Consider the following 21,839-nt stretch of genomic DNA (forward strand, 5'->3'; position numbering starts at 1 on the left):
AATGATGGTCCAACTAAACGCAAACCGGATGGAATAGCATGCCGCTGCAAGATGCTGTGGTAGCCATGCTGGTTCAGTATGCCTTCAATTTTGAATAAATCCCCAACAGTGTCCCCAGCAAAGCACCCCCCCACCATCACACCTCCTCCTCCATGCTTCACGGTGGGAACCAGGCATGTAGAGTCCATCCGTTCACCTTTTCTGCGTCGCACAAAGACACGGTGGTTGGAACCAAAGATCTCAAATTTGGACTCATCAGACCAAAGCACAGATTTCCACTGGTCTAATGTCCATTCCCTGTGTTCTTTAGCCCAAACAAGTCTCTTCTGCTTGTTGCCTGTCCTTAGCAGTGGTTTCCTAGCAGCTATTTTATCATGAAGGCCTGCTGCACAAAGTCTCCTCTTAACAGTTGTTGTAGAGATGTGTCTGCTGCTAGACCTCTGTGTGGCATTGACCTGGTCTCTAATCTGAGCTGCTGTTAACCTGCGATTTCTGAGGCTGGTGACTCGGATAAACTTATCCTCAGAAGCAGAGGTGACTCTTGGTCTTCCTTTCCTGGGGCGGTCCTCATGTGAGCCAGTTTCTTTGTAGCGCTTGATGGTTTTTGCAACTGCACTTGGGGACACTTTCAAAGTTTTCCCAATTTTTCGGACTGACTGACCTTCATTTCTTAAAGTAATGGTGGCCACTCGTTTTTCTTTACTTAGCTGCTTTTTTCTTGCCATAATACAAATTCTAACAGTCTATTCAGTAGGACTATCAGCTGTGTATCCACCAGACTTCTGCTCAACACAACTGATGGTCCCAACCCCATTTATAAGGCAAGAAATCCAAGTTATTAAACCTGACAGGGCACACCTGTGAAGTGAAAACCATTCCCGGTGACTACCTCTTGAAGCTCACCAAGAGAATGCCAAGAGTGTGCAAAGCAGTCATCAAAGCAAAAGGTGGCTACATTGAAGAACCTAGAATATGAGACATAATTTCAGTTGTTTCTCGCATTTTTGTTAAGTATATAATTCCACGTGTTAATTCATAGTTTTGATGCCTTCAGTGTGAATGTACAATTTTCATAGCCATGAAAAAACTTTAAATGGGAAGGTGTGTCCAAACTTTTGGTCTGTACTGTATATACAATATATATGTGTGTGTGTGTATATATATATATATATATATATATATATATATATATATATATATATATATATATATATATGTATATATACATATATATATGTGCATGTGTACATATATATATATATATATATGTATATACATTATATATGCATATCTACTATATAATTGTCTAAGGGTCACTTCCGTCTTTCTGTCTGTCACGGAAAACCCAAGTTGCTGATTGGTCGTGGCAAAACAGCCACGACCAATCAGCGACGGGCACAGTCTGGCGGCAAAATGGCCGCTCCATACTCCCCTCCAGTCAGCGCTCACACAGGGTTAATGGCAGCGTTAGCGGACCGCGTTATGCTGCGGGTAACGCACTCAGTTAACGCTGCTATTAACCCTGTGTGACCAACTTTTTACTATTGATGCTGCCTATCTAATGTTAAAAATAATAAAAAACCATTATATACTCACCCTCCGTCGACCCCCCGGATCCAGCCGAGGCCTTTCCTGCTCCTCGCGACGCTCCAGTGATCGGTCCATGCATTGTGGTCTCGCGAGACCACTACGTCATCATCTTGCGAGACCGCAATGCATGGACCGATCACCGGAGCGTCGCGAGGAGCAGGAAAGGCCTCGGCTGGATCCGGGGGGCCGACGGAGGGTGAGTATATAATGGTTTTTTATTTTAATTCTTTTTTTTAAGAGGGATATATTGCCCACATTGCTCTATACTGCGTGGGCTGTGTTAGATACTGACTGGGCTGTGCTATATACTACATCTCTGTGCTATTTACTACGTGGCTGTGGTATATACTACGTGGCTGTGGTATATATTACGTGGCTGGGCAATATACTACATCGCTGTGCTCTATACTATGTGGCCTGAGTTATATACTATGTGGCCTGAGTTATATACTAGGTGGCTGGGCAATATACTACGTGGGCTCTGCTATATACTGCGTGACTGGGCAATATACTACGTGTGTGCTATTTACTATGTGGGCTCTGCAATATACTACGTGGGCTGGGCAATATACTACGTGGGCTGGGCAATATACTACGTGGGCTGTGTTATATGCTACTTGGCGGTGTTATATTTCTCTGCTGTATCTGTGCATCATGAATCGTGGGGGGCCCACTGAGACTCTTTCGCCCGAGGCCCTCAAAAACCTGGAGTCGGCCCTGGCTTCACTGATTGTTCGCGGTCGGGCGTGATTAATCAGCGACAGTCGTAGTCCGGCCGCGAATTGGCACGGAAGTTTAACCACGCTTCGCTAATTGGTCGCGGCCGGCCGAATCCTGTGGATAAATTGCATTATTCTGAAAACTTCATAAATAAACTACATACATATTCTAGAATACCCGATGCATTAGAATCGGGCCAACATCTAGTGTGTGTGTGTGTGTGTGTGTGTGTGTGTGTGTGTGTGTGTGTGTGTGTGTGTGTATATATATATGTGTGTGTGTGTGTGTGTGTGTGTGTGTGTGTGTGTGTGTGTGTGTGTGTGTGTGTGTGTGTGTGTGTGTGTGTGTGTGTGTGTGTGTATATCAATATCAAAGCAAAACAATTGTGGAAATGCATTTTTTTTTTCAATTTCACGGCACTTGGATTTTTTTTGTACAGTTTTCCAGTACATTATATGGTAATGAAATGGGCCTGCTGGGGCCCCCCTTATAGAAGGAGACCATCCAAACTCTGCGGTCTGAACATGGGACCCTCCTGTATAAAATGAAAATTCCCAAATTGTACATTTGACCATGAACTTTGTTAGGCCATGTTCACACAGTGCGTTTTTTACCGCGGAACCGCGGCGGTTTTGCCGCTGCGGTTCCGTAGCTGTTTTCCATGCAGGGTACAGTACACTGTACCCTATGGAAAACAGGACACACTGTGCACATGGTCCGGAAATTGTAAAAAAAAAGACGCGCTGAATAGCTCCCGGAAAAAAGAAGGAGCATGTCAATTCTTTTTCCGGAGCCGCAGCGGTTCTGCACCCATAGACCTCCATTGTGAGGTCCAAACCGCAGTAAAACCCGCAGATCAAAAATATATCTGCGGGTTTTACTGCGGTTTGATGTGCAGAACCGCTGCAGCAGGAAGTGCGGGGAGCGGGCGGAAGTGCGTGGGCGGAGTGTGGCTGCCCCCCCCGTGTTCCGATCCCGCCCCCCCGTGCTCCGATGCCCCCCCCCCAGTGCTCCGATGCCCCCCCCCAGTGCTCTGATGCCCCCCCCGTGCCCTAATCTCCCCCCCTTATACTCACCCGGCGTCCCGGTGTCCGTCCGGCCGTCTTCTCCCTGGGCGCCGCCATCTTGCAAAATGGCGGGCGCATGCGCAGTGCGCCCGCCGAATCTGCCGGCCGGCAGATTCGTTCCAAAGTGCATTTTGATCACTGAGATATAACCTATCTCAGTGATCAAAATAAAAAAATAGTAAATGACACCCCCCCCCCTTTGTCACCCCCATAGGTAGGGACAATAAAAAAAATAAAGAATTTTTTTTTTTTTTTTTTCACTAAGGTTAGAATAGGGGTAGGGTTAGGGTTAGGGGTAGGGTTAGGGTTAGGGTTAGGGGTAGGGTTAGGGTTAGGGTTAGGGTTAGGGTTAGGGTATTTTCAGCCATTTTAACCCTAAAAAAATTCCTAGAAAACACACAGACTCTGGCTAGAAAACTGCATCAAAAAAACGCATCAAAAAACGCATCAAAAAACGCATCAAAAACGGACCAAAAAAGGACCAAAAAAAGGACCTGCGTTTTCTGCCAAGAGCTGCAGTTTTTTTAAAAAACAGTCAGGAAAAAAAAAGGATGGAAATCCTGAACGTGTGAACATACCCTAAATCAGACATTACATCTTACATTTCCCTTCTCGCACCCCCTCTACATAAACACTGAAGTGCACTAATCCTAGTTTATTTCTTGCAACATCTCAGACTGCAGAATATGACATCTTTTTCTCCTCGTTTGCAAAGTTCACATGGAAATTCCGAGCAGAGTCCCCCTCCACCCAGCCTGACACTGGACGGGGCGCTGCGAGCCTCCTGCACCAGGCAGGGCTCCAGAAGAGATTCTCGTAAACCTGGAAAACGCCTCAAAAAAAGGAAATTCTGAGATTGAGAAATGTCCAGAGCAGAGAGTCCTCTCCACGGTCACCAAATTAGTGATTGCACCAACGACACTGATTGGTGCAACGACTAGAGAGCAACTGGGATAAATAGCAGCACTGCCCACCATCCCCACAGCGGACCCCAGAGCGAGGCGCAGACCGAGGACCCCACATACAGGTGAGAGGATACTATAGCCCTTACTGCTCTCAGTAAGGATTTGGGAGCCCACGTGACTTTTTTAGTAGCCCACTAATAAGCAATGAACACAGCGTGCTTTCAGTTACGGATTATGAATCTGAACTAAAATGTGCGGTGAAATTAATTTAATCCAAAATAATAATCTAAAACATCTTGATTTTATTCTGCATTATATTATTCTCAGCTTCCACCTTGGAGGCGTTTTAACTTATGACCGTCTGAAAATGCCGAACATCTGATATTTGGGCACCTCTGTGCCTCCACTGAGATAGAAGAAAATATATTTGATTTTACGCAAATATATTTTAAGTCGCAAAATTGAGAATGGTAATTTTTTTCAAGGATTTAAAGGTTTTTTTCCATTAATAAAGAGGAGGCTGCAGGCGATCAGTGGCTACTGATCGGCTGCAGTGGTCAAGTCACCACATCATCAGATGTTGATGCCAGGAGACCGGTGGGGGGCATGTAGAGCGACACCTGTCTAGGAGGGGGAAGAGTTTGCTTTGCTTTCCTACACCACTCTGGGCAAATAAAAAGGACTGTCAGCAGGCTTTGCTCTGTAATCTGAGAGCAGCAGCATGTGGTGGCAGAGAGCCCAATTCCAGTGATGTGTCTCTTGTTAGGCTGCGTGCTGAAGTTTCACTACAATCAGTGTTCTATTGGAAGGAGATTATCACTGCAGGACCAGGTGTCTTGTGCCAAGCAGTCCGGCTAATCTGTGTAACCCCGCCCCTGATTGGCAGCTTGCCGACAATGCGAAGTGTACACAGCACACTGCCAATCAGAGGTGTGGGTGGAGTTATACAGAGCTCAACATTCTGAGCTCTGCTACATCTACATAAGAGACAAAGGGATGCTATCAAAACTGCACCAAACAGCCCAGTAAGTGACATCGCTGGAATCAGGCTCTCTGCCCCTGCTTCATGCTGCTCTCATTTTACATCACAAAAACATGCTTAAGATTCCCTTAACTATTAACTTGTTTTATAAGTGGAAAACCCATTTAATAGGTTGTTTTCCCCAACTTCCATCTTGCTACACCTAGATCCAGGGTCTGGATACTTTGATATTTTACTTAGGAGTACCCTCATTTTATTAGTTCCTTAATTTATAGAAGGCCGCTTTGATGATCCACTTTAAAGTGATAATATCTATTTTTATTTTACATTTATGAAATTGCATAAATATTGACTCCCTAATAATCCTCACTGGAGTTGGTGGGAGAGTGGGATTTACATGCAAGGCAGTAATTCCAATCTGTGGCCCTCCGGCAGCTGCAATACTACAACTCCCATGATGCCCGGTAGCCACAGGCTGGGAATGGTAGTACTGCCACAGGTGAGAATATCAGTCGTATGTAGACTGGGTGTGTGAGGACTGTCAGTGCTGCTGCAGCCCCATAAACGGCTTGTTTTATCCCCCGCAGAGAAGAGCGCCCCCTGCTGATTCCCAATGAGGCTGTCAGTGCTCGTCCTGCTGCTGCTGTCCGTGGCGGTGGCCCAGGCACAGCTGCAATGGTTGAAGAACAAAGGCAGACAAATCAAGAGCAATGTTAGAGACGCTGCCAGGTTTACGAAGCAGGCCGCGCAAGGTAGGTGCCGAAAGACCAGACATGACGACGTTACGGACTTCTATGGGTCTGTGGTTCGGCTGCTATAAGTTACTTACAGATTTCTTTCTCCATTATGCACTGCCTTAAAAATAAGTCACATACACACATGGGTCTCTTCACTAAAATATAGCTTGATGGGAAATTAGGCATTCAGTCTCCACTAGGGGGAGCTATAACTTGTCAAATTATTATTGCTCCAGTGTCTGGTAAATGACAACTCCTTTAAATTAACCCATAGTAGCCTTATAGTTCTTCTACAAGTTCTTTAAAGCAAGTCAAGGAAAATATGTTCTAGTTATCTTGCAATTACCAGATCTCTCCACTGGGGGTGCAATAACAATGTATATTGGGGACTTGTTATATAAGGCTTCTTTCACATTTCCATTGTTACGCGGCCGGCGCGACGTACCGACGGACGTTGTGAAAATTCTGTGCAACGTGGGCAGCGGATGCAGTGTTTCAACGCGCCCACTGTATAGTCCCGGGGAGGAGGGGGCGGAGCTCCGGCCGCACATGCGCGGTAGGAATTGCAGGACCCGACGTACGTAAAAACGTTCCCTTGAACGTTTTTTCGCTACAACGGTCCGCCAAATTCCGACGCATCCAGTGCATGATGTATGGAACGTGTGTCCATACGTCGCGATGCGTCACTAATACAAGTCTATGTGCAAAAAACGCTTCCTGCGGGCAACTTTGCAGGATGCGTTTTTTTTGCACAGAACGATGCATTGCGACGGCCCCTAAAAGACGGAAATGTGAAAGAGGCCTAAGGAACTAATTCTGTGTTTCATTTCTATACAACGGCTCTAACTGTTCGGATAAATATTTTCCCTTTAAAGAGGGAAATATAATTTAATATAAAGCTGGGGCACTTATGTGTTGCAGGATCATGGGACATGGCTCGAGCCTATAAAGATATGAGAGATGCCAACTACAAGGGTGCTGACAAGTATTTCCATGCCCGGGGGAATTACGATGCTGCTAAGCGAGGAAAGGGAGGTGCCTGGGCATCCAGGGTTATAAGGTAAGTGGCCCTATAGACCTGGGCTGGCGCAAGAACCATCAGACCTATCACTAAGCTATAAATGTAGGACATGGTGAGGGGGGTTTGGTTGGGTGTTGTCTTTTGTTGCACGTTTAAAAATTCAATAATGTCCGATTTAATAAATGTAGGAGATCATCCATCGTGGTGAAGTTTATATCTACATATCACACACAATGGTAATTACTTAAATTGGTCATTTACATATCCTAGACATATACGCTCATGTGAATGGCGCGGAGGTCGATCATATGCACTGCTGCTACCTTCATCCTAATAGCAGTGCCTAAGCCCAGAAGAAGCAGCTCTCGGCCATCTCCAGCGGTCCCATCAAGAATGAATGTAGTGCCAGTGCATATAAACAACCTCCGCACCTTTCGCATGGGGCATTTCAGAGCCCCGGTTCTCGGGATCGGTGGGGTCCCAGAAGTTGGACCTTCAGCGATTGGGAAGTTAGGGGATAACTTTCAAACTTAAATACCCCTTTTTAAGGAAAAGTAAAGAGAAGCTGCAGAGAGGTGGGGGGCGCGACACTTGAGAGTTAACAGGAAATGAGAGAATGTTAAAGGCAGCTCTGGATGTGACGGCCACTATATACTAAGCCTTTGTCCATCTCTATCTTATTGCAGTAATGCCAGAGAACGTGTCCAGACCATCGGTGGCAGAGGACTTGCCGACAGCGCGGCAGATCAGAGGGCAAACAACTGGGGGCGCAGCGGCCGTGACCCCAATCGCTTCAGGCCTAAAGGACTCCCCAAGAAATACTAGACTTATACCTTGAAATAAAATTGCACTGCTGCGGCTATAAGGAGGTTATAAGGGGCTTGTTGGATGCGATTCGGGGGAACATACACAATATTCATGGAGACTTCAGTAATAAAATGATTTTGCTACATTTATAGATCCTTGTAATTCCTAAGATATATACACAACTGTGATATGATGCATCACTGCCGCCAAGCACAAGACGAGACAGTAACAAACCCTCTACTGTACAGTACAATAAGCAGGCGAATGACATGACTATAAATACTCAGTCAACAATATTTAAGCAGCAATGGGGAAAAAAAAAGGATAGGGTATGTTCACACGTTCAGGATTTCCATCCTTTTTTTTTCAGGACAGTTTTTTTAAAAAACTGCAGCTCTTGGCAGAAAACGCAGGTCCTTTTTTTGGTCCTTTTTTTGTCCTTTTTTGATGCGTTTTTTGATGCGTTTTTTTATCCTTTTATTATGCAGTTTTCTATGCAGAGACTGTGTGTTTCCTAGGAAGCTTTTTAGGGCTAAAATGGCTGAAAATACCCTAACCCTACCCCTAACCCTAACCCTATTCTAACCTTAGTGAAAAAAAAAAAAAAATTCTTAATTTTTTTATTGTCCCTACCAATGGGGGTGACAAAGTGGGGGGGGTGTCATTTACTATTTTTTTATTTTGATCACTGAGATAGGTTATATCTCAGTGATCAAAATGCACTTTGGAGCGAATCTGCCGGCCGGCAGATTCGGCGGGCGCACTGCGCATGCGCCCGCCATTTTGCAAGATGGCGGCGCCCAGGGAGAAGACGGCCGGACGGACACCGGGACGCCGGGTAAGTATAAGGGGGGGAGATTAGGGCACGGGGGGGGCATCGGAGCACTGGGGGGGGGGGGCATCGGAGCACGGGGGGGGCATCGGAGCACGGGGGGGCGGGATCGGAGCACGGGGGGGCGGGATCGGAGCACGGGGGGGCAGCCACACTCCGCCCACGCACTTCCGCCCGCTCCCCCGCACTTCCTGCTGCAGCGGTTTTGCACATCAAATCGCAGTAAAACCCGCAGATATATTTTTGATCTGCGGGTTTTACTGCGATTTTGACCTCACAATGGAGGTCTATGGGTGCAGAACCGCTGCGGTTCAGGAAAAAGAAGTGACATGCTCCTTTTTTGCCGCAGCTATTCTGCGCGGCTTTTTAAACGAAATTACAGACCATGTGCACAGCAGTGACTGTTTTCCATAGGGTTACATTGTTATGTACCCTGCATGGAAAACTGCTGCGGAACCGCAGCGGCAATACCGCTGCGGTTCCGCAGTAAAAAACGCACTGTGTGAACATGGCCATAATAACAAAAAAAAAAAAACAAAAAAAAAAAAGAGTCAAAGTATCTAAATGACAAAGGCTCCTCTCAGTGCATGGTGTGAACACAGACACGACACCACCGCAGCAGCGCACATAGCAGGATCACTGCTGCCCATGGCCGATGCTTCATTATAGCTGCAGAGCTCCGCGGAGGTCGCTGCACACAGATATGCGGCAATCGGCAGTGCGTCACTGAGCAGATCTGATGTCCATGTGTCAGTGCTTGAGGACAGTGAAGACATATTTGTAATTGTGGACAAGACTTTTTACGTCACAATTCCAACACTTTTGGACCTCAGGTCTCTATTAATTGGACTAGAACATAGGTATAAATCTATGCGGCCCGCAAGCTCATGAATCTTCAACACTGCTCTGACCAGCTCTCCGTAAGGGGAAAGCTGACAGCCGGTCCGAGCAGTAAAGTGTGCGCCAGAGGTCAAAATCTAATATGGCAGCCACCCCCACTAATAAGTACTACATCAACACAGCCAGTGCATAGCAAAGGGGACGCAGCCGGCACAGGGAGCTGATGCCACCTGAATCTGAGCAAATGCAGCGAGCGGTAAATAAAGAGGGCGACGATGGCACAAGGAGCAAGTACCATAGTCAGAGTGAACAGTGCACGCCTTCAATGCAGCCAGCCAGAACAATAAGTGAACGCAAAAAACACAGTCAGCCAGCAACAATAAGTGAACACAGAGCGCAGTCAGCCAGCACAATAAGTCAACATAAAGAATGCAGTTAGCCAGCAACAATAAATGAACACAAAGGACGCAGTCAGATAGCAACAATAGGTGAACACAACTAACGCAGTCAGCCAGCAACAATAGTAACATAGTAACATAGGCCGAAAAAAGACATTTGTCCATCCAGTTCAGCCTATATTCCATCATAATAAATCCCCAGATCTACGTCCTTCTACAGAACCTAATAATTGTATGATACAATATTGTTCTGCTCCAGGAAGACATCCAGGCCTCTCTTGAACCCCTCGACTGAGTTCGCCATCACCACCTCCTCAGGCAAGCAATTCCAGATTCTCACTGCCCTAACAGTAAAGAATCCTCTTCTATGTTGGTGGAAAAACCGTCTCTCCTCCAGACGCAAAGAATGCCCCCTTGTGCCCGTCACCTTCCTTGGTATAAACAGATCCTCAGCGAGATATTTGTATTGTCCTCTTATATACTTACACATGGTTATTAGATCGCCCCTCAGTCGTCTTTTTTTCTAGACTAAATAATCCTAATTTCGCTAATCTATCTGGGTATTGTAGTTCTCCCATCCCCTTTATTAATTTTGTTGCCCTCCTTTGTACTCTCTCTAGTTCCATTATATCCTTCCTGAGCACCGGTGCCCAAAACTGGACACAGTACTCCATGTGCGGTCTAACTAGGGATTTGTACAGAGGCAGTATAATGCTCTCATCATGTGTATCCAGACCTCTTTTAATGCACCCCATGATCCTGTTTGCCTTGGCAGCTGCTGCCTGGCACTGGCTGCTCCAGGTAAGTTTATCATTAACTAGGATCCCCAAGTCCTTCTCCCTGTCAGATTTACCCAGTGGTTTCCCGTTCAGTGTGTATGGTGATATTGATTCCTTCTTCCCATGTGTATAACCTTACATTTATCATTGTTAAACCTCATCTGCCACCTTTCAGCCCAAGTTTCCAACTTATCCAGATCCATCTGTAGCAGAATACTATCTTCTCTTGTATTAACTGCTTTACATAGTTTTGTATCATCTGCAAATATTGATATTTTACTGTGTAAACCTTCTACCAGATCATTAATGAATATGTTGAAGAGAACAGGTCCCAATACCGACCCCTACGGTACCCCACTGGTCACAGCGACCCAGTTAGAGACTATACCATTTATAATCATATAATAAGTGAACATAAAGAACGCAGTCAGCCAGCACAATAAGTGAACACAAAGGACGCAGTCAGCCAGCAACAATAGGTGAACACAAAGAGCGCAGTTATAGCCAGCAGAATAAGTCAACATAAAGAAAACAGTCAGCCAGCAACAATAAATGAACACAAAGGACGCAGTCAGACATCAACAATAGGTGAACACAACTAACGCAGTCAGCCAGCAACAATAAGTGAACACAAAGGACGCAGTCAGCCAGCACAATAAGTGAACACAAAGGACGCAGTCAGCCAGCAACAATAGGTGAACACAAAGAACGCAATCAGCCAGCACAATAAGTGAACACAAAGGACGCAGTCAGCCAGCACAATAAGTGAACACAAAGGACACAGTCAGCCAGCATAATAAGTGAACACAAAGGACGCAGTCAGCCAGCAACAAAAAGTGAACACAAAGGACGCAGTCAGCCAGCACAAAAAGTGAACACAAAAGACGCAGTCAGCCAGCAACAATAAGTGAACACAAAGGACGCAGTCAGCCAGCACAAAAAGTGAACACAAAAGACGCAGTCAGCCAGCACAAAAAGTGAACACAAAGGACGCAGTCAGCCAGCAACAAAAAGTGAACACAAAGGACGCAGTCAGCCAGCAACAATAGGTGAACACAAAGAACGCAGTCAGCCAACACAATAATTTAACACAAAGAACACAATCAGCCAGCAACAAAAAGTGAACACAAAGGACGCAGTCAGCCAGCAACAAAAAGTGAACACAAAGGACACAGTCAGCCAGCAACAAAAAGTCAACACAAAGGACAGTCAGCCAGCAACAAAAAGTGACCACAAAGGACGCAGTCAGCCAGCACAATAAGTGACCACAAAGGACGCAGTCAGCCAGCAACAAAAAGTGAACACAAAGAACGCAGTCAGCCAGCAACACAAAGTGAATACAAAGGAGGCAGTCAGCCAGCACAATAAGTGAACACAAAGAACGCAGTCAGCCAGCACAATAAGTGAACACAAAAGACGCAGTCAGCCAGCACAAAAAGTGAACACAAAAGACGCAGTCAGCCAGCACAAAAAGTGAACACAAAGGACGCAGTCAGCCAGCAACAAAAAGTGAACACAAAGGACGCAGTCAGCCAGCACAAAAAGTGAACAAAGGATGCAGTCAGCCAGCAACAATAGGTGAACACAAAGAACGCAGTCAGCCAGCACAATAAGTGAACACAAAGGACGCAGTCAGCCAGCACAATAAGTGAACACAAAGGACGCAGTCAACCAGCAACAAAAAGTGAACACAAAGGACGCAGTCAGCCAGCAACAAAAAGTGAACACAAAGGACGCAGTCAGCCAGCAACAAAAAGTGAACACAAAGGACGCAGTCAGCCAGCACAAAAAGTGAACACAAAGGACGCAGTCAGACAGCAACAAAAAGTGAACACAAAGGACGCAGTCAGCCAGCAACAATAAGTGACCACAAAGGACGCGGTCAGCCAACACAATAATTTAACACAAAGAACACAATCAGCCAGCAACAAAAAGTGAACACAAAAAAAATAAAAAATATAAACAACCAAACATAAACCAAAAGAAAAAATAAACTATACAAAACAAAGTATATACATGAAGTGTTTGATACAGAAACAGCATCGGTATAAAATACAGGTCAAATGTATAAATGGAATATACGCTGAGGAGAGGTACACCAAATATCGAGGCATGACAGGTTCCACTTATAGAAATGGGAGAAGACAGCCAGAAATTGTGAAAACAAAGGGTGAAGTACATACCGTACTAGTAAGTGGAAAATGAGACCATAGGGTCATGGGGCACTAAAAGAGCAGCGTCTGGGGATATAGGAAAAACCTATTAAAGACTCACATGAGCCCATAGGACATTAGTGGGGGGATATAATGCAAAACATACCTTTAGAGTAAGGCCGGATAGGTATGGTAATACTGCGAAACACAATGAGGCTAATTACATACCGGGGTATAATAGATAGGGCACAGGCAGCGCAAGTGCTATAATTACCTAAATTAGCAGAGGAGAGTGAAGCCGCTGACAGACGCGGTGTCCACCGCTGGTCTGGTCAGGAAATCGCCCCCTACACAGCCTTCAACGGCACCAGTTGACTACCCTCTCTCTTCGCGGAGTTTAGGCCTCTATACGAAAAGCCACTTTAGACCTCCATATGGCTCACATGCCATGGAATCATTTATAGGATTTATCAAAGAATCGTTTAAAACACTATGTGAGGATATTAGACGGGGTAGGTTATTTTTTCCCCCTAACCTCTCCCCTACGGAACGGCAGGCATTACGGGGTCTACAAAATGATAGTAACCTTATTTTTAAACCCGCTGATAAAGGGGGCGCCCTCGTCATCATGAATAGGTCAGATTATCTCGACGAAATTAAACGTCAATTAGACAACTCTACGGTCTATGTTAAATTACAACGTGACCCCTTAGCCACCATCCGGGAGGTCATCTCAGACACGTTCTTGAAACATACTGAACGGGGTGTGTTAGACCCAAAAACACGGGAATTTCTCACCAATACACACCCGATTACTCCAGTATTCTATACCATCCCTAAAATCCATAAGAATTTGGAAAAACCCCCAGGGAGACCCATAGTCGCCTCAACCGACTCCATCCTCTCCCCTTTGGCCATCTATTTGGAAAAGATTCTTACCCCATTGATAAGGTCATCCCGGTCCTTCATCCTGGACACAGGATCCTTCCTCAACACTCTTAAGGATATAGGACCCATTCCCTCACACTCCATACTGGTAACTATGGATGTAAAAGACTTATATACTTCTATTCCTCACATAGAAGGTATTAATGCGGTCCATAAACTTCTGACCCACTCTGGCTTTCTACCGGATCAGATTAACTTATGTATTGATTTGTTGAGTATCATTCTCACCCGTAATTATTTTCTATTTCAGGATGACTTCTATCTACAAATCCGTGGTACCGCGATGGGCTCCAACGTAGCACCCCCATATGCTAATTGCTACATGGCCGACTTTGAGGAGAGCCTGATATACTCCCATCCTCTATTTCGTGACAACGTTATAGTCTGGAGACGTTACATCGACGATGTGTTCTGCATATGGGGGGGGGGCTCGTTGGAAGCCCTCGCATCCATTTTTGATTGGCTCAACACAGCTTGGCCGGGTATTTCTTTCACCATGTCGCATAACACCTCACAAATCAATTTTCTGGACACAATGGTCATTCTCCAACCTGATGGCTCCATCACCACGGACCTATATACTAAAAGCACCGACCGTAACAGTTTGTTACACTACACGAGCTTCCACCCTCCTGCCACCAAGAATTCGGTGCCCAAATCTCAATTTCATCGGGTCAAAAAAAATTGTATCTGATACTGAGCTTAGACCAGTCCGCCTTCAGGAAATGGCCACCAAATTTGCCCAACGGGGTTACCCGCCATCGGTATTAGAAAAAGCCGCTGCTCCCTCACCCCCACGACCTAATAGAGCCTCTAATCGTATCCCATTTGTCCATTCATATCACCCCTTTGCATACATATTACATAGGTCCATACGTCAGAACTGGCACCTTTTGTCAAAGGCATACCCTCACGTAATCGAGTTTCAAAACCCCTTCCTCCCTTGTTTCAAATGCCCACCCAACCTGAGGGACTCTTTGGTACGGGCGGACTTGGGACCAAGTACTCCCTCCCTCCGCCAACGATTTCTACAGGGTCCACGTACAGGTACGTTCCCGTGCCTCAATTGCTCACAATGCCACAACGTCTTGAAAGGCTCCTCCTTCCACCACCCCCGCTCAGGTAAAACATACAGTATTCCAGGCTATTTCACCTGCGCCTCTTCCTGGGTTATATACCTGATCAAATGTCCCTGTGGACTTTTATATGTAGGTGAGACTACGCAAACTTTACGAGATCGTGTCTCTAAACACAAGTCCACGATTCGCTGTAAGAATTTGTTGTTACCCATCCCCCTTCATTTCAATAATCATGGCCACAATGTCTCACAGTTACAGTTATTGAACAAGTCCCCCCTATTCGTCGTGGTGGCGACCGGGTTGCCCGTCTTAAACGGAGGGAGGCCTTTTGGATTCACACGTTAGAAACCCTCCATCCCATGGGACTCAATAGGGACTATGACTTGGCCTCCTTTCTCTGAGTGAGATCCAGACAGGTACATACACATCTGGCTTTTTACTCCAACCAGGGTAGCTAGTCCATCCCATGCCTATGGCATGTTCATATAATGTTTTATTACGTTGTTGTTTTTCCTACAGGTTGTTATGGACTTCAATAACTTTATTGCTACTGATTTCAATACAATGTACCGTATGTATATACCGTATCTCGATAACTGACTCTTTCTCTCTTTTACCTAGAGTCGCCTGTACTGAGATCTTGTCATACCACCCGTATACACACTGGATCAAGTCTGCCACACGCACCTTGCCTAGTTTGTCACATGGCTATTTGCTACGCTATAGGAGCACCATCACCACGGAGACCTCTCACCAGTCACGGAATCTCCGCTAGGCACTTCATTTCTATGCTACTTGTGTGCCCGATTTCTTTTTACTGTGACCTTCTTGAACCCTCCCTCCTAGGTCTTTCTCTTCGTTTCCCCCTACTAAAGTACTGCTAGATATAGATACTAGGCCGGCGCTATTCTCTGTGCTCCTATGAAGCCGCCCCTCTGTACCGTTCTATCACCATGACAACATGGCGTCATTTCCGGGTATTACGGCGCACATACCCCTTCCATAACCGCACACTCTCTTACAACTTGCGCGACGTCACTTCCGGCCATCGCCGCGGCCGCTGATAGGCCATTGGGCTGTGATCGGTCCCGCCCTCCGACCATGTAGCGGCGGTTCCTTCGTTTCCTGACCAGACCAGCGGTGGACACCGCGTCTGTCAGCGGCTTCACTCTCCTCTGCTAATTTAGGTAATTATAGCACTTGCGCTGCCTGTGCCCTATCTATTATACCCCGGTATGTAATTAGCCTCATTGTGTTTCGCAGTATTACCATACCTATCCGGCCTTACTCTAAAGGTATGTTTTGCATTATATCCCCCCACTAATGTCCTATGGGCTCATGTGAGTCTTTAATAGGTTTTTCCTATATCCCCAGACGCTGCTCTTTTAGTGCCCCATGACCCTATGGTCTCATTTTCCACTTACTAGTACGGTATGTACTTCACCCTTTGTTTTCACAATTTCTGGCTGTCTTCTCCTATTTCTATAAGTGGAACCTGTCATGCCTCGATATTCGGTGTACCTCTCCTCAGCGTATATTCCATTTATACATTTGACCTGTATTTTATACCGATGCTGTTTCTGTATCAAACACTTCATGTATATACTTTGTTTTGTATAGTTTATTTTTTTCTTTTGGTTTATGTTTGGTTGTTTATATTTTTTATTTTCTCACATGTAGTTTACTGATGAAGGTCTGTTATGAAGGACCGAAACGTTTGGGTACTACTACAATAAATTATGCACTAAAAGCATCAAGTTGAGTGCTAGGTTCTTTTCATTATACTGTCTTAAGGTGTGGGAACCTAACCTTAGCACCATTTCACCAGTAGTGCATACGGTTATTCTGTTTGAGATAGCCAGCACAATAAGTGAACACAAAGGACGCAGTCAGCCAGCACAATAAGTGAACACAAAGGACGAAGTCAACCAGCAACAGAAAGTGAACACAAAGGACGCAGTCAGCCAGCAACAATAAGTGACCACAAAGGACGCAGTCAGCCAACACAATAATTTAACACAAAGAACACAATCAGCCAGCAACAAAAAGTGAACACAAAGGACGCAGTCAGCCAGCAACAAAAAGTGAACACAAAGGACACAGTCAGCCAGCAACAATAAGTGACCACAAAGGACGCAGTCAGCCAACACAATAATTGAACACAAAGAACACAGTCAGCCAGCACAATAAGTGAACACAAAGGACGAAGTCAACCAGCAACAGAAAGTGAACACAAAGGACGCAGTCAGCCAGCAACAATAAGTGACCACAAAGGACGCAGTCAGCCAACACAATAATTTAACACAAAGAACACAATCAGCCAGCAACAAAAAGTGAACACAAAGGACGCAGTCAGCCAGCAACAAAAAGTGAACACAAAGGACACAGTCAGCCAGCAACAATAAGTGAACATAAAGAACGCAGTCAGCCAGCACAATAAGTGAACACAAAGGACGCAGTCAGCCAGCACAATAAGTGAACACAAAGGACGAAGTCAACCAGCAACAGAAAGTGAACACAAAGGACGCAGTCAGCCAGCAACAATAAGTGACCACAAAGGACGCAGTCAGCCAACACAATAATTTAACACAAAGAACACAATCAGCCAGCAACAAAAAGTGAACACAAAGGACGCAGTCAGCCAGCAACAAAAAGTGAACACAAAGGACACAGTCAGCCAGCAACAATAAGTGACCACAAAGGACGCAGTCAGCCAACACAATAATTGAACACAAAGAACACAGTCAGCCAGCAACAAAAAGTGAACGCAGTCAGCCAGCAACAAAAAGTGAACACAAAGGACGCAGTCAGCCAGCAACAAAAAGTGAACACAAAAAAACACAGTCAGCCAGCAACAAAAAGTGAACACAAAGAACGCAGTCAGACATCAACAATAAGTGAACACAAAGGACGCAGTCAGCCAGCAACAAAAAGTAAACACAAAGAACGCAGTCAGACATCAACAATAAGTGAACACAAAGGATGCAGTCAGCCAGCAACAAAAAGTAAACACAAAGAACGTAGTCAGACAGCACAATAAGTGACCACAAAGGACTCAGTCAGCCAACACAATAATTGAACACAAAGAACACAGTCAGCCAGCAATAAAAAGTGAACACAAAGAACGCAGTCAGACAGCAACATTAAGTGAACACAAAAAAACACAGTCAGCCAACACAATAATTGAACACAAAGAACACAGTCAGCCAGCACAATAAGTGAACACAAAGAACGCAGTTAGCCAGCACAATAAGTGAACACAAAGGCTTGTATACTAATATACTCCTTATAGGCTGTTTGGATAAAATAGCTATATATTAATGCACACTGCCACTTTAGCATAGTATATTAGGCGATTCATTTGACATAATACCTACCATTTGGGCTAACAATGATTAAGGTACAAGTTATTTAGTGACTTGCCCTATTATGTACCATAAGAAGGCTATTGTCTTGATATTTTGCATTGCACACGAAACCAGTTTTTGGATATAGAAGGCATTGCGTATACTAGTATGAAATTGTATATGTTGAGTGATGAACTTTTATCCCAATTGCTATATATAAATTATATGTTTGAACTGAACATTCTGTGGCCTGATTATTTGGGTGGCCTCTTGTGGTGTACCACAGTTTTGAATGTGTTCTGTGCAAATTCTATCATTGGACTATTATGTATAAATGTGATTGATCCATGTTGCACAGACGTCTGCATGAGACCTTACGATTACAAGTGACCCTTTGAAGTCAATAATAGTTCTGATGTGGCCCTGGGTGAAAATGACTGACATCCCTGGACTAATAAAAGCCGTAGCAAAAAGCAAAAACGTGAGACCAGTCTCCTCCACATAGAAAAAGGCGCTTTATTCACTGCTGTCCTGTGCGCCGCATCAACCTTATTTCTCGCCCCACTGTGCCCACGCGTCACTGGTCGTGTAAGAATAACTGCTGATTATCGGTCAGCCCCAATATGTGAAAGAGGCGACTATAATCATCACATCAATAACACCGGCCCCTCCATGGGAGATTAGCATCATTCTCAGCCTCATGTCGCCGCATCCTCCCACCGGTCCGAGAGGTCGTATCCGAAAACAGTTCCTCCCCAGTGGGGCCATTTATTGAGCACGGTCTCATACTGCGGCATTAATACTGGGGTAAGGAGACCCCGGAGCACAACCCTCCGCCGGCCCATCAGCTCTGCACGGTACACCGCTGCCTGGTGACTGTCGCCCCTGCCGCACACGTTCTCGTGCTGGAGGATCAGATTTGGGTTATTCGTTTCTGCTTCTCTGCTGCTGTAAAACACAAATAACACCCGCAACACAGAGGGGAGAGGAAGCCACAGATTCTCCCACATCTATGGAAAATTCCTTTAATTAAAGGGGAAGTTCTGTCACGTCCAATACTGGTATCCAGAGGGGTCTGCAACCTCACGACGTCACTGACCCCAAAACTGAGGGGGCAGAAAAGACAGAGCGCCCCTCAGAGCGAGGAGCGTCCACACCTGACACAAACAGCAGCCCACAGCGTCAATATCCGGGAACTTTCCATTTAGAATAGTGGTCTCATAGCATTAACCACTGTCCTCAGAGGAGGACGGCGCGCACCGGGACTCCATCATGTGGCCGCCGGCATTTTCAATTTCCCTCCTCTCGACAACCACCCGCTGCTCGGAGCAGCCACTCACCCATCCCGCTCCCCGTCTCCGACGTCACAGGCCCCGCCCAGTCCCGTGACGTAACACTTGAAAGCCTCTGCAGGTCACGTGACCCGCCACAGCCGCATCTTACAGAAGCCTGCGAGGGATAAAACACCTCACACATATCACGTTTGACTTTCGTTGCCTTCAGTCTGTTTTGGACTGTGGTGTGAACTCTGCCAAATCTCATTTACACCAAAAACAAGATAAAAGGCCGGGATGATAAATGGCATTTTTGTTTTTCAATATAAGCTCTTGTTATATATTTAAAACACAACAGGCCACATTGATCTAAATTGTCTGAAATAAAACGGTCCTTTTTTTTTTTTTTTTTTGCAAGCAGCAACCAATCAAAGATCACCTTTCATGTCTTACGCATAGCTGGGAAAATGAATGCTGAGCTCTGATTGGTTGCAACTTGCTGTGGTAAATTGAAAGCTAAGTTTTGATTGGTTACTGTGGTATACTGAAATCTAAGCTCTGGTTGCTGTGGTAAAATGAAAGCTAAGCTCTGATTGGTTGCTATGGTGGGGGTAAAAAATACAGTTTTAGGCCTGGTTCACACATGGTCAGTATATTTTACATCAGTATCTGTAGCCAAAACCAGGAGTGGAACAATTCGAGGAAAAGTATAATAGAAACATATGCACCACTTCTGTATTTATCACCCACTCCTGGTCTGGCCGTACAAATAGTGATGTAACATACTGTGTGTACACGCCCTTAAGGTACCGTTACACTAAACGACTTACCAACAATCACGACCAGCGATACGACCTGACCGTGATTGTTGGTAAGTCGTTGTGTGGTCGCTGGGGAGCTGTCACACAGACGTCTCTCTCCAGCGACCAACGATCCGGGGAAAGACTTCGGCATCGTTGAAACTGTCTTCAATGATGCCGAAGTCACCGGGTAACCAGGGTAAACATCGGGTTACTAAGTGCAGGGCCGCGCTTAGTAACCCAATATTTACCCTGGTTACCATTGTAAGGCTATGTGCACACGTTGCAGATTATTTGCGGTTTTTGCGCTATAAAAACTGCAAATAATCTGCATACATTAAGCATCCTATCATTTTTAATGAAATCCGCAACTTCTGTGCACATGATGTGCGTTTTTCCACATGAAAAACGCATTGCGGAAAAATAATGAACCTGCTCATTAATTTTGCATTTTTTTCGCGGTTTTCCCACTGTCTAATGCATTGGGAAATGTCCGGAAAAAAATGCGCAAAAAACGTGTCAAAACCGCGCAAAAAAACACATGCGGATTTCATGCGGACATCTTGCAGAAATGTCCGGATTTTCACAGGAATTTTCTGCATGAATTCCTGAACGTGTGCACATAGCCTAAAAGTAAAAAAAAAACCAAAACACTACATCCTCACATTCCGATGTCTGTCACGTCTCCCAGCGTCAGCTTCCCTGCACTGTGTAAGCGCCGGCCGTAAGGCTATGTGCACACGTTCAGGAATTCATGCAGAAAATTCCTGTGAAAATCCGGACATTTCTGGCAGATTTCCGCATGAAATCCGAATGCGTTTTTTTGCGCGTTTTTGATGCGTTTTTTTCCGAACATTTCCCAATGCATTAGACAGTGGGAAAACCGCGAAAAAAAACGCAAAATTAATGAGCAGGTTCATTATTTTTCCGCAATGCGTTTTTCATGCGGAAAAACGCACATCATGTGCACAGAAATTGCGGATTTCATTAAAAATGATAGGATGCTTAATGTATGCAGATTATTTGCATTTTTATAGCGCAAAAACGCTAGAAAACCGCAAATAATCTGCAACATGCGCACATAGCCTAAAGCAGAGCGGTGATGTCACCGCTGTGCTCTGCTTTACGGCCGGCCGGCGCTCAGTCAGTGCGGGAAGCTGACGGCAAGGGAAAGACACCGGAATGTAAGTATGTAGTGTTTGTTTTTTTTTACATTTACAACGGTAACCAGGGTAAACATCGGGTTACTAGGCGCGGCCCTGCGCTTAGTAACCCGATGTTTACCCTGGTTACCAGTGAAGACATCGCTGAATCGGCGTCACACACGCCGATTCAGCAATGTCTGCGGGAGGTCCAGCGACGAAATAAAGTTCTGGCCTTTCTGCTCCGACCAGCGATGTCACAGCGGGATCCAGATCGCTGCTGCGTGTCAAACACAACGATGTCGCTATCCAGGACGCTGCAACGTCACAGATCGCTGTCGTTGTTAAGTCGCTCAGTGTGAAGGTACCTTAACGTTTCCTTTTTCCATCCTTGGAGCTGGTGAGGGATTGCAGCTTT

The 21,839-nt window shown here is 45.5% G+C and overlaps 2 protein-coding genes across 2 annotated transcripts in view; one reads left to right on the forward strand and one right to left on the reverse strand.

Annotated features, from left to right (window-relative positions):
- The window catches only part of LOC138649695 (serum amyloid A-5 protein-like), an 11,790-nt gene extending 3,810 nt beyond the window's left edge, over positions 1-7,980 (forward strand). Inside the window, exons 2-5 of the mRNA XM_069740320.1 lie at positions 4,093-4,404; positions 5,852-6,016; positions 6,923-7,061; positions 7,709-7,980. Of these exons, the coding sequence (XP_069596421.1) occupies positions 5,878-6,016; positions 6,923-7,061; positions 7,709-7,847 (417 nt within the window). The 5' untranslated portion in view covers positions 4,093-4,404; positions 5,852-5,877 and the 3' untranslated portion in view covers positions 7,848-7,980. The remainder of the gene's footprint in view (positions 1-4,092; positions 4,405-5,851; positions 6,017-6,922; positions 7,062-7,708) is intronic.
- The window catches only part of SAAL1 (serum amyloid A like 1), a 57,411-nt gene extending 37,826 nt beyond the window's left edge, over positions 1-19,585 (reverse strand). Inside the window, exon 1 of the mRNA XM_069740249.1 lies at positions 19,546-19,585. Coding sequence (XP_069596350.1) covers positions 19,546-19,549 — 4 coding nt within the window. The 5' untranslated portion in view covers positions 19,550-19,585. The remainder of the gene's footprint in view (positions 1-19,545) is intronic.
- Between the last annotated feature and the right edge of the window lie 2,254 nt (positions 19,586-21,839).

Source organism: Ranitomeya imitator, chromosome 9, assembly GCF_032444005.1.
Source record: "Ranitomeya imitator isolate aRanImi1 chromosome 9, aRanImi1.pri, whole genome shotgun sequence".
Classification (NCBI taxonomy): Eukaryota; Metazoa; Chordata; class Amphibia; order Anura; family Dendrobatidae; genus Ranitomeya; species Ranitomeya imitator.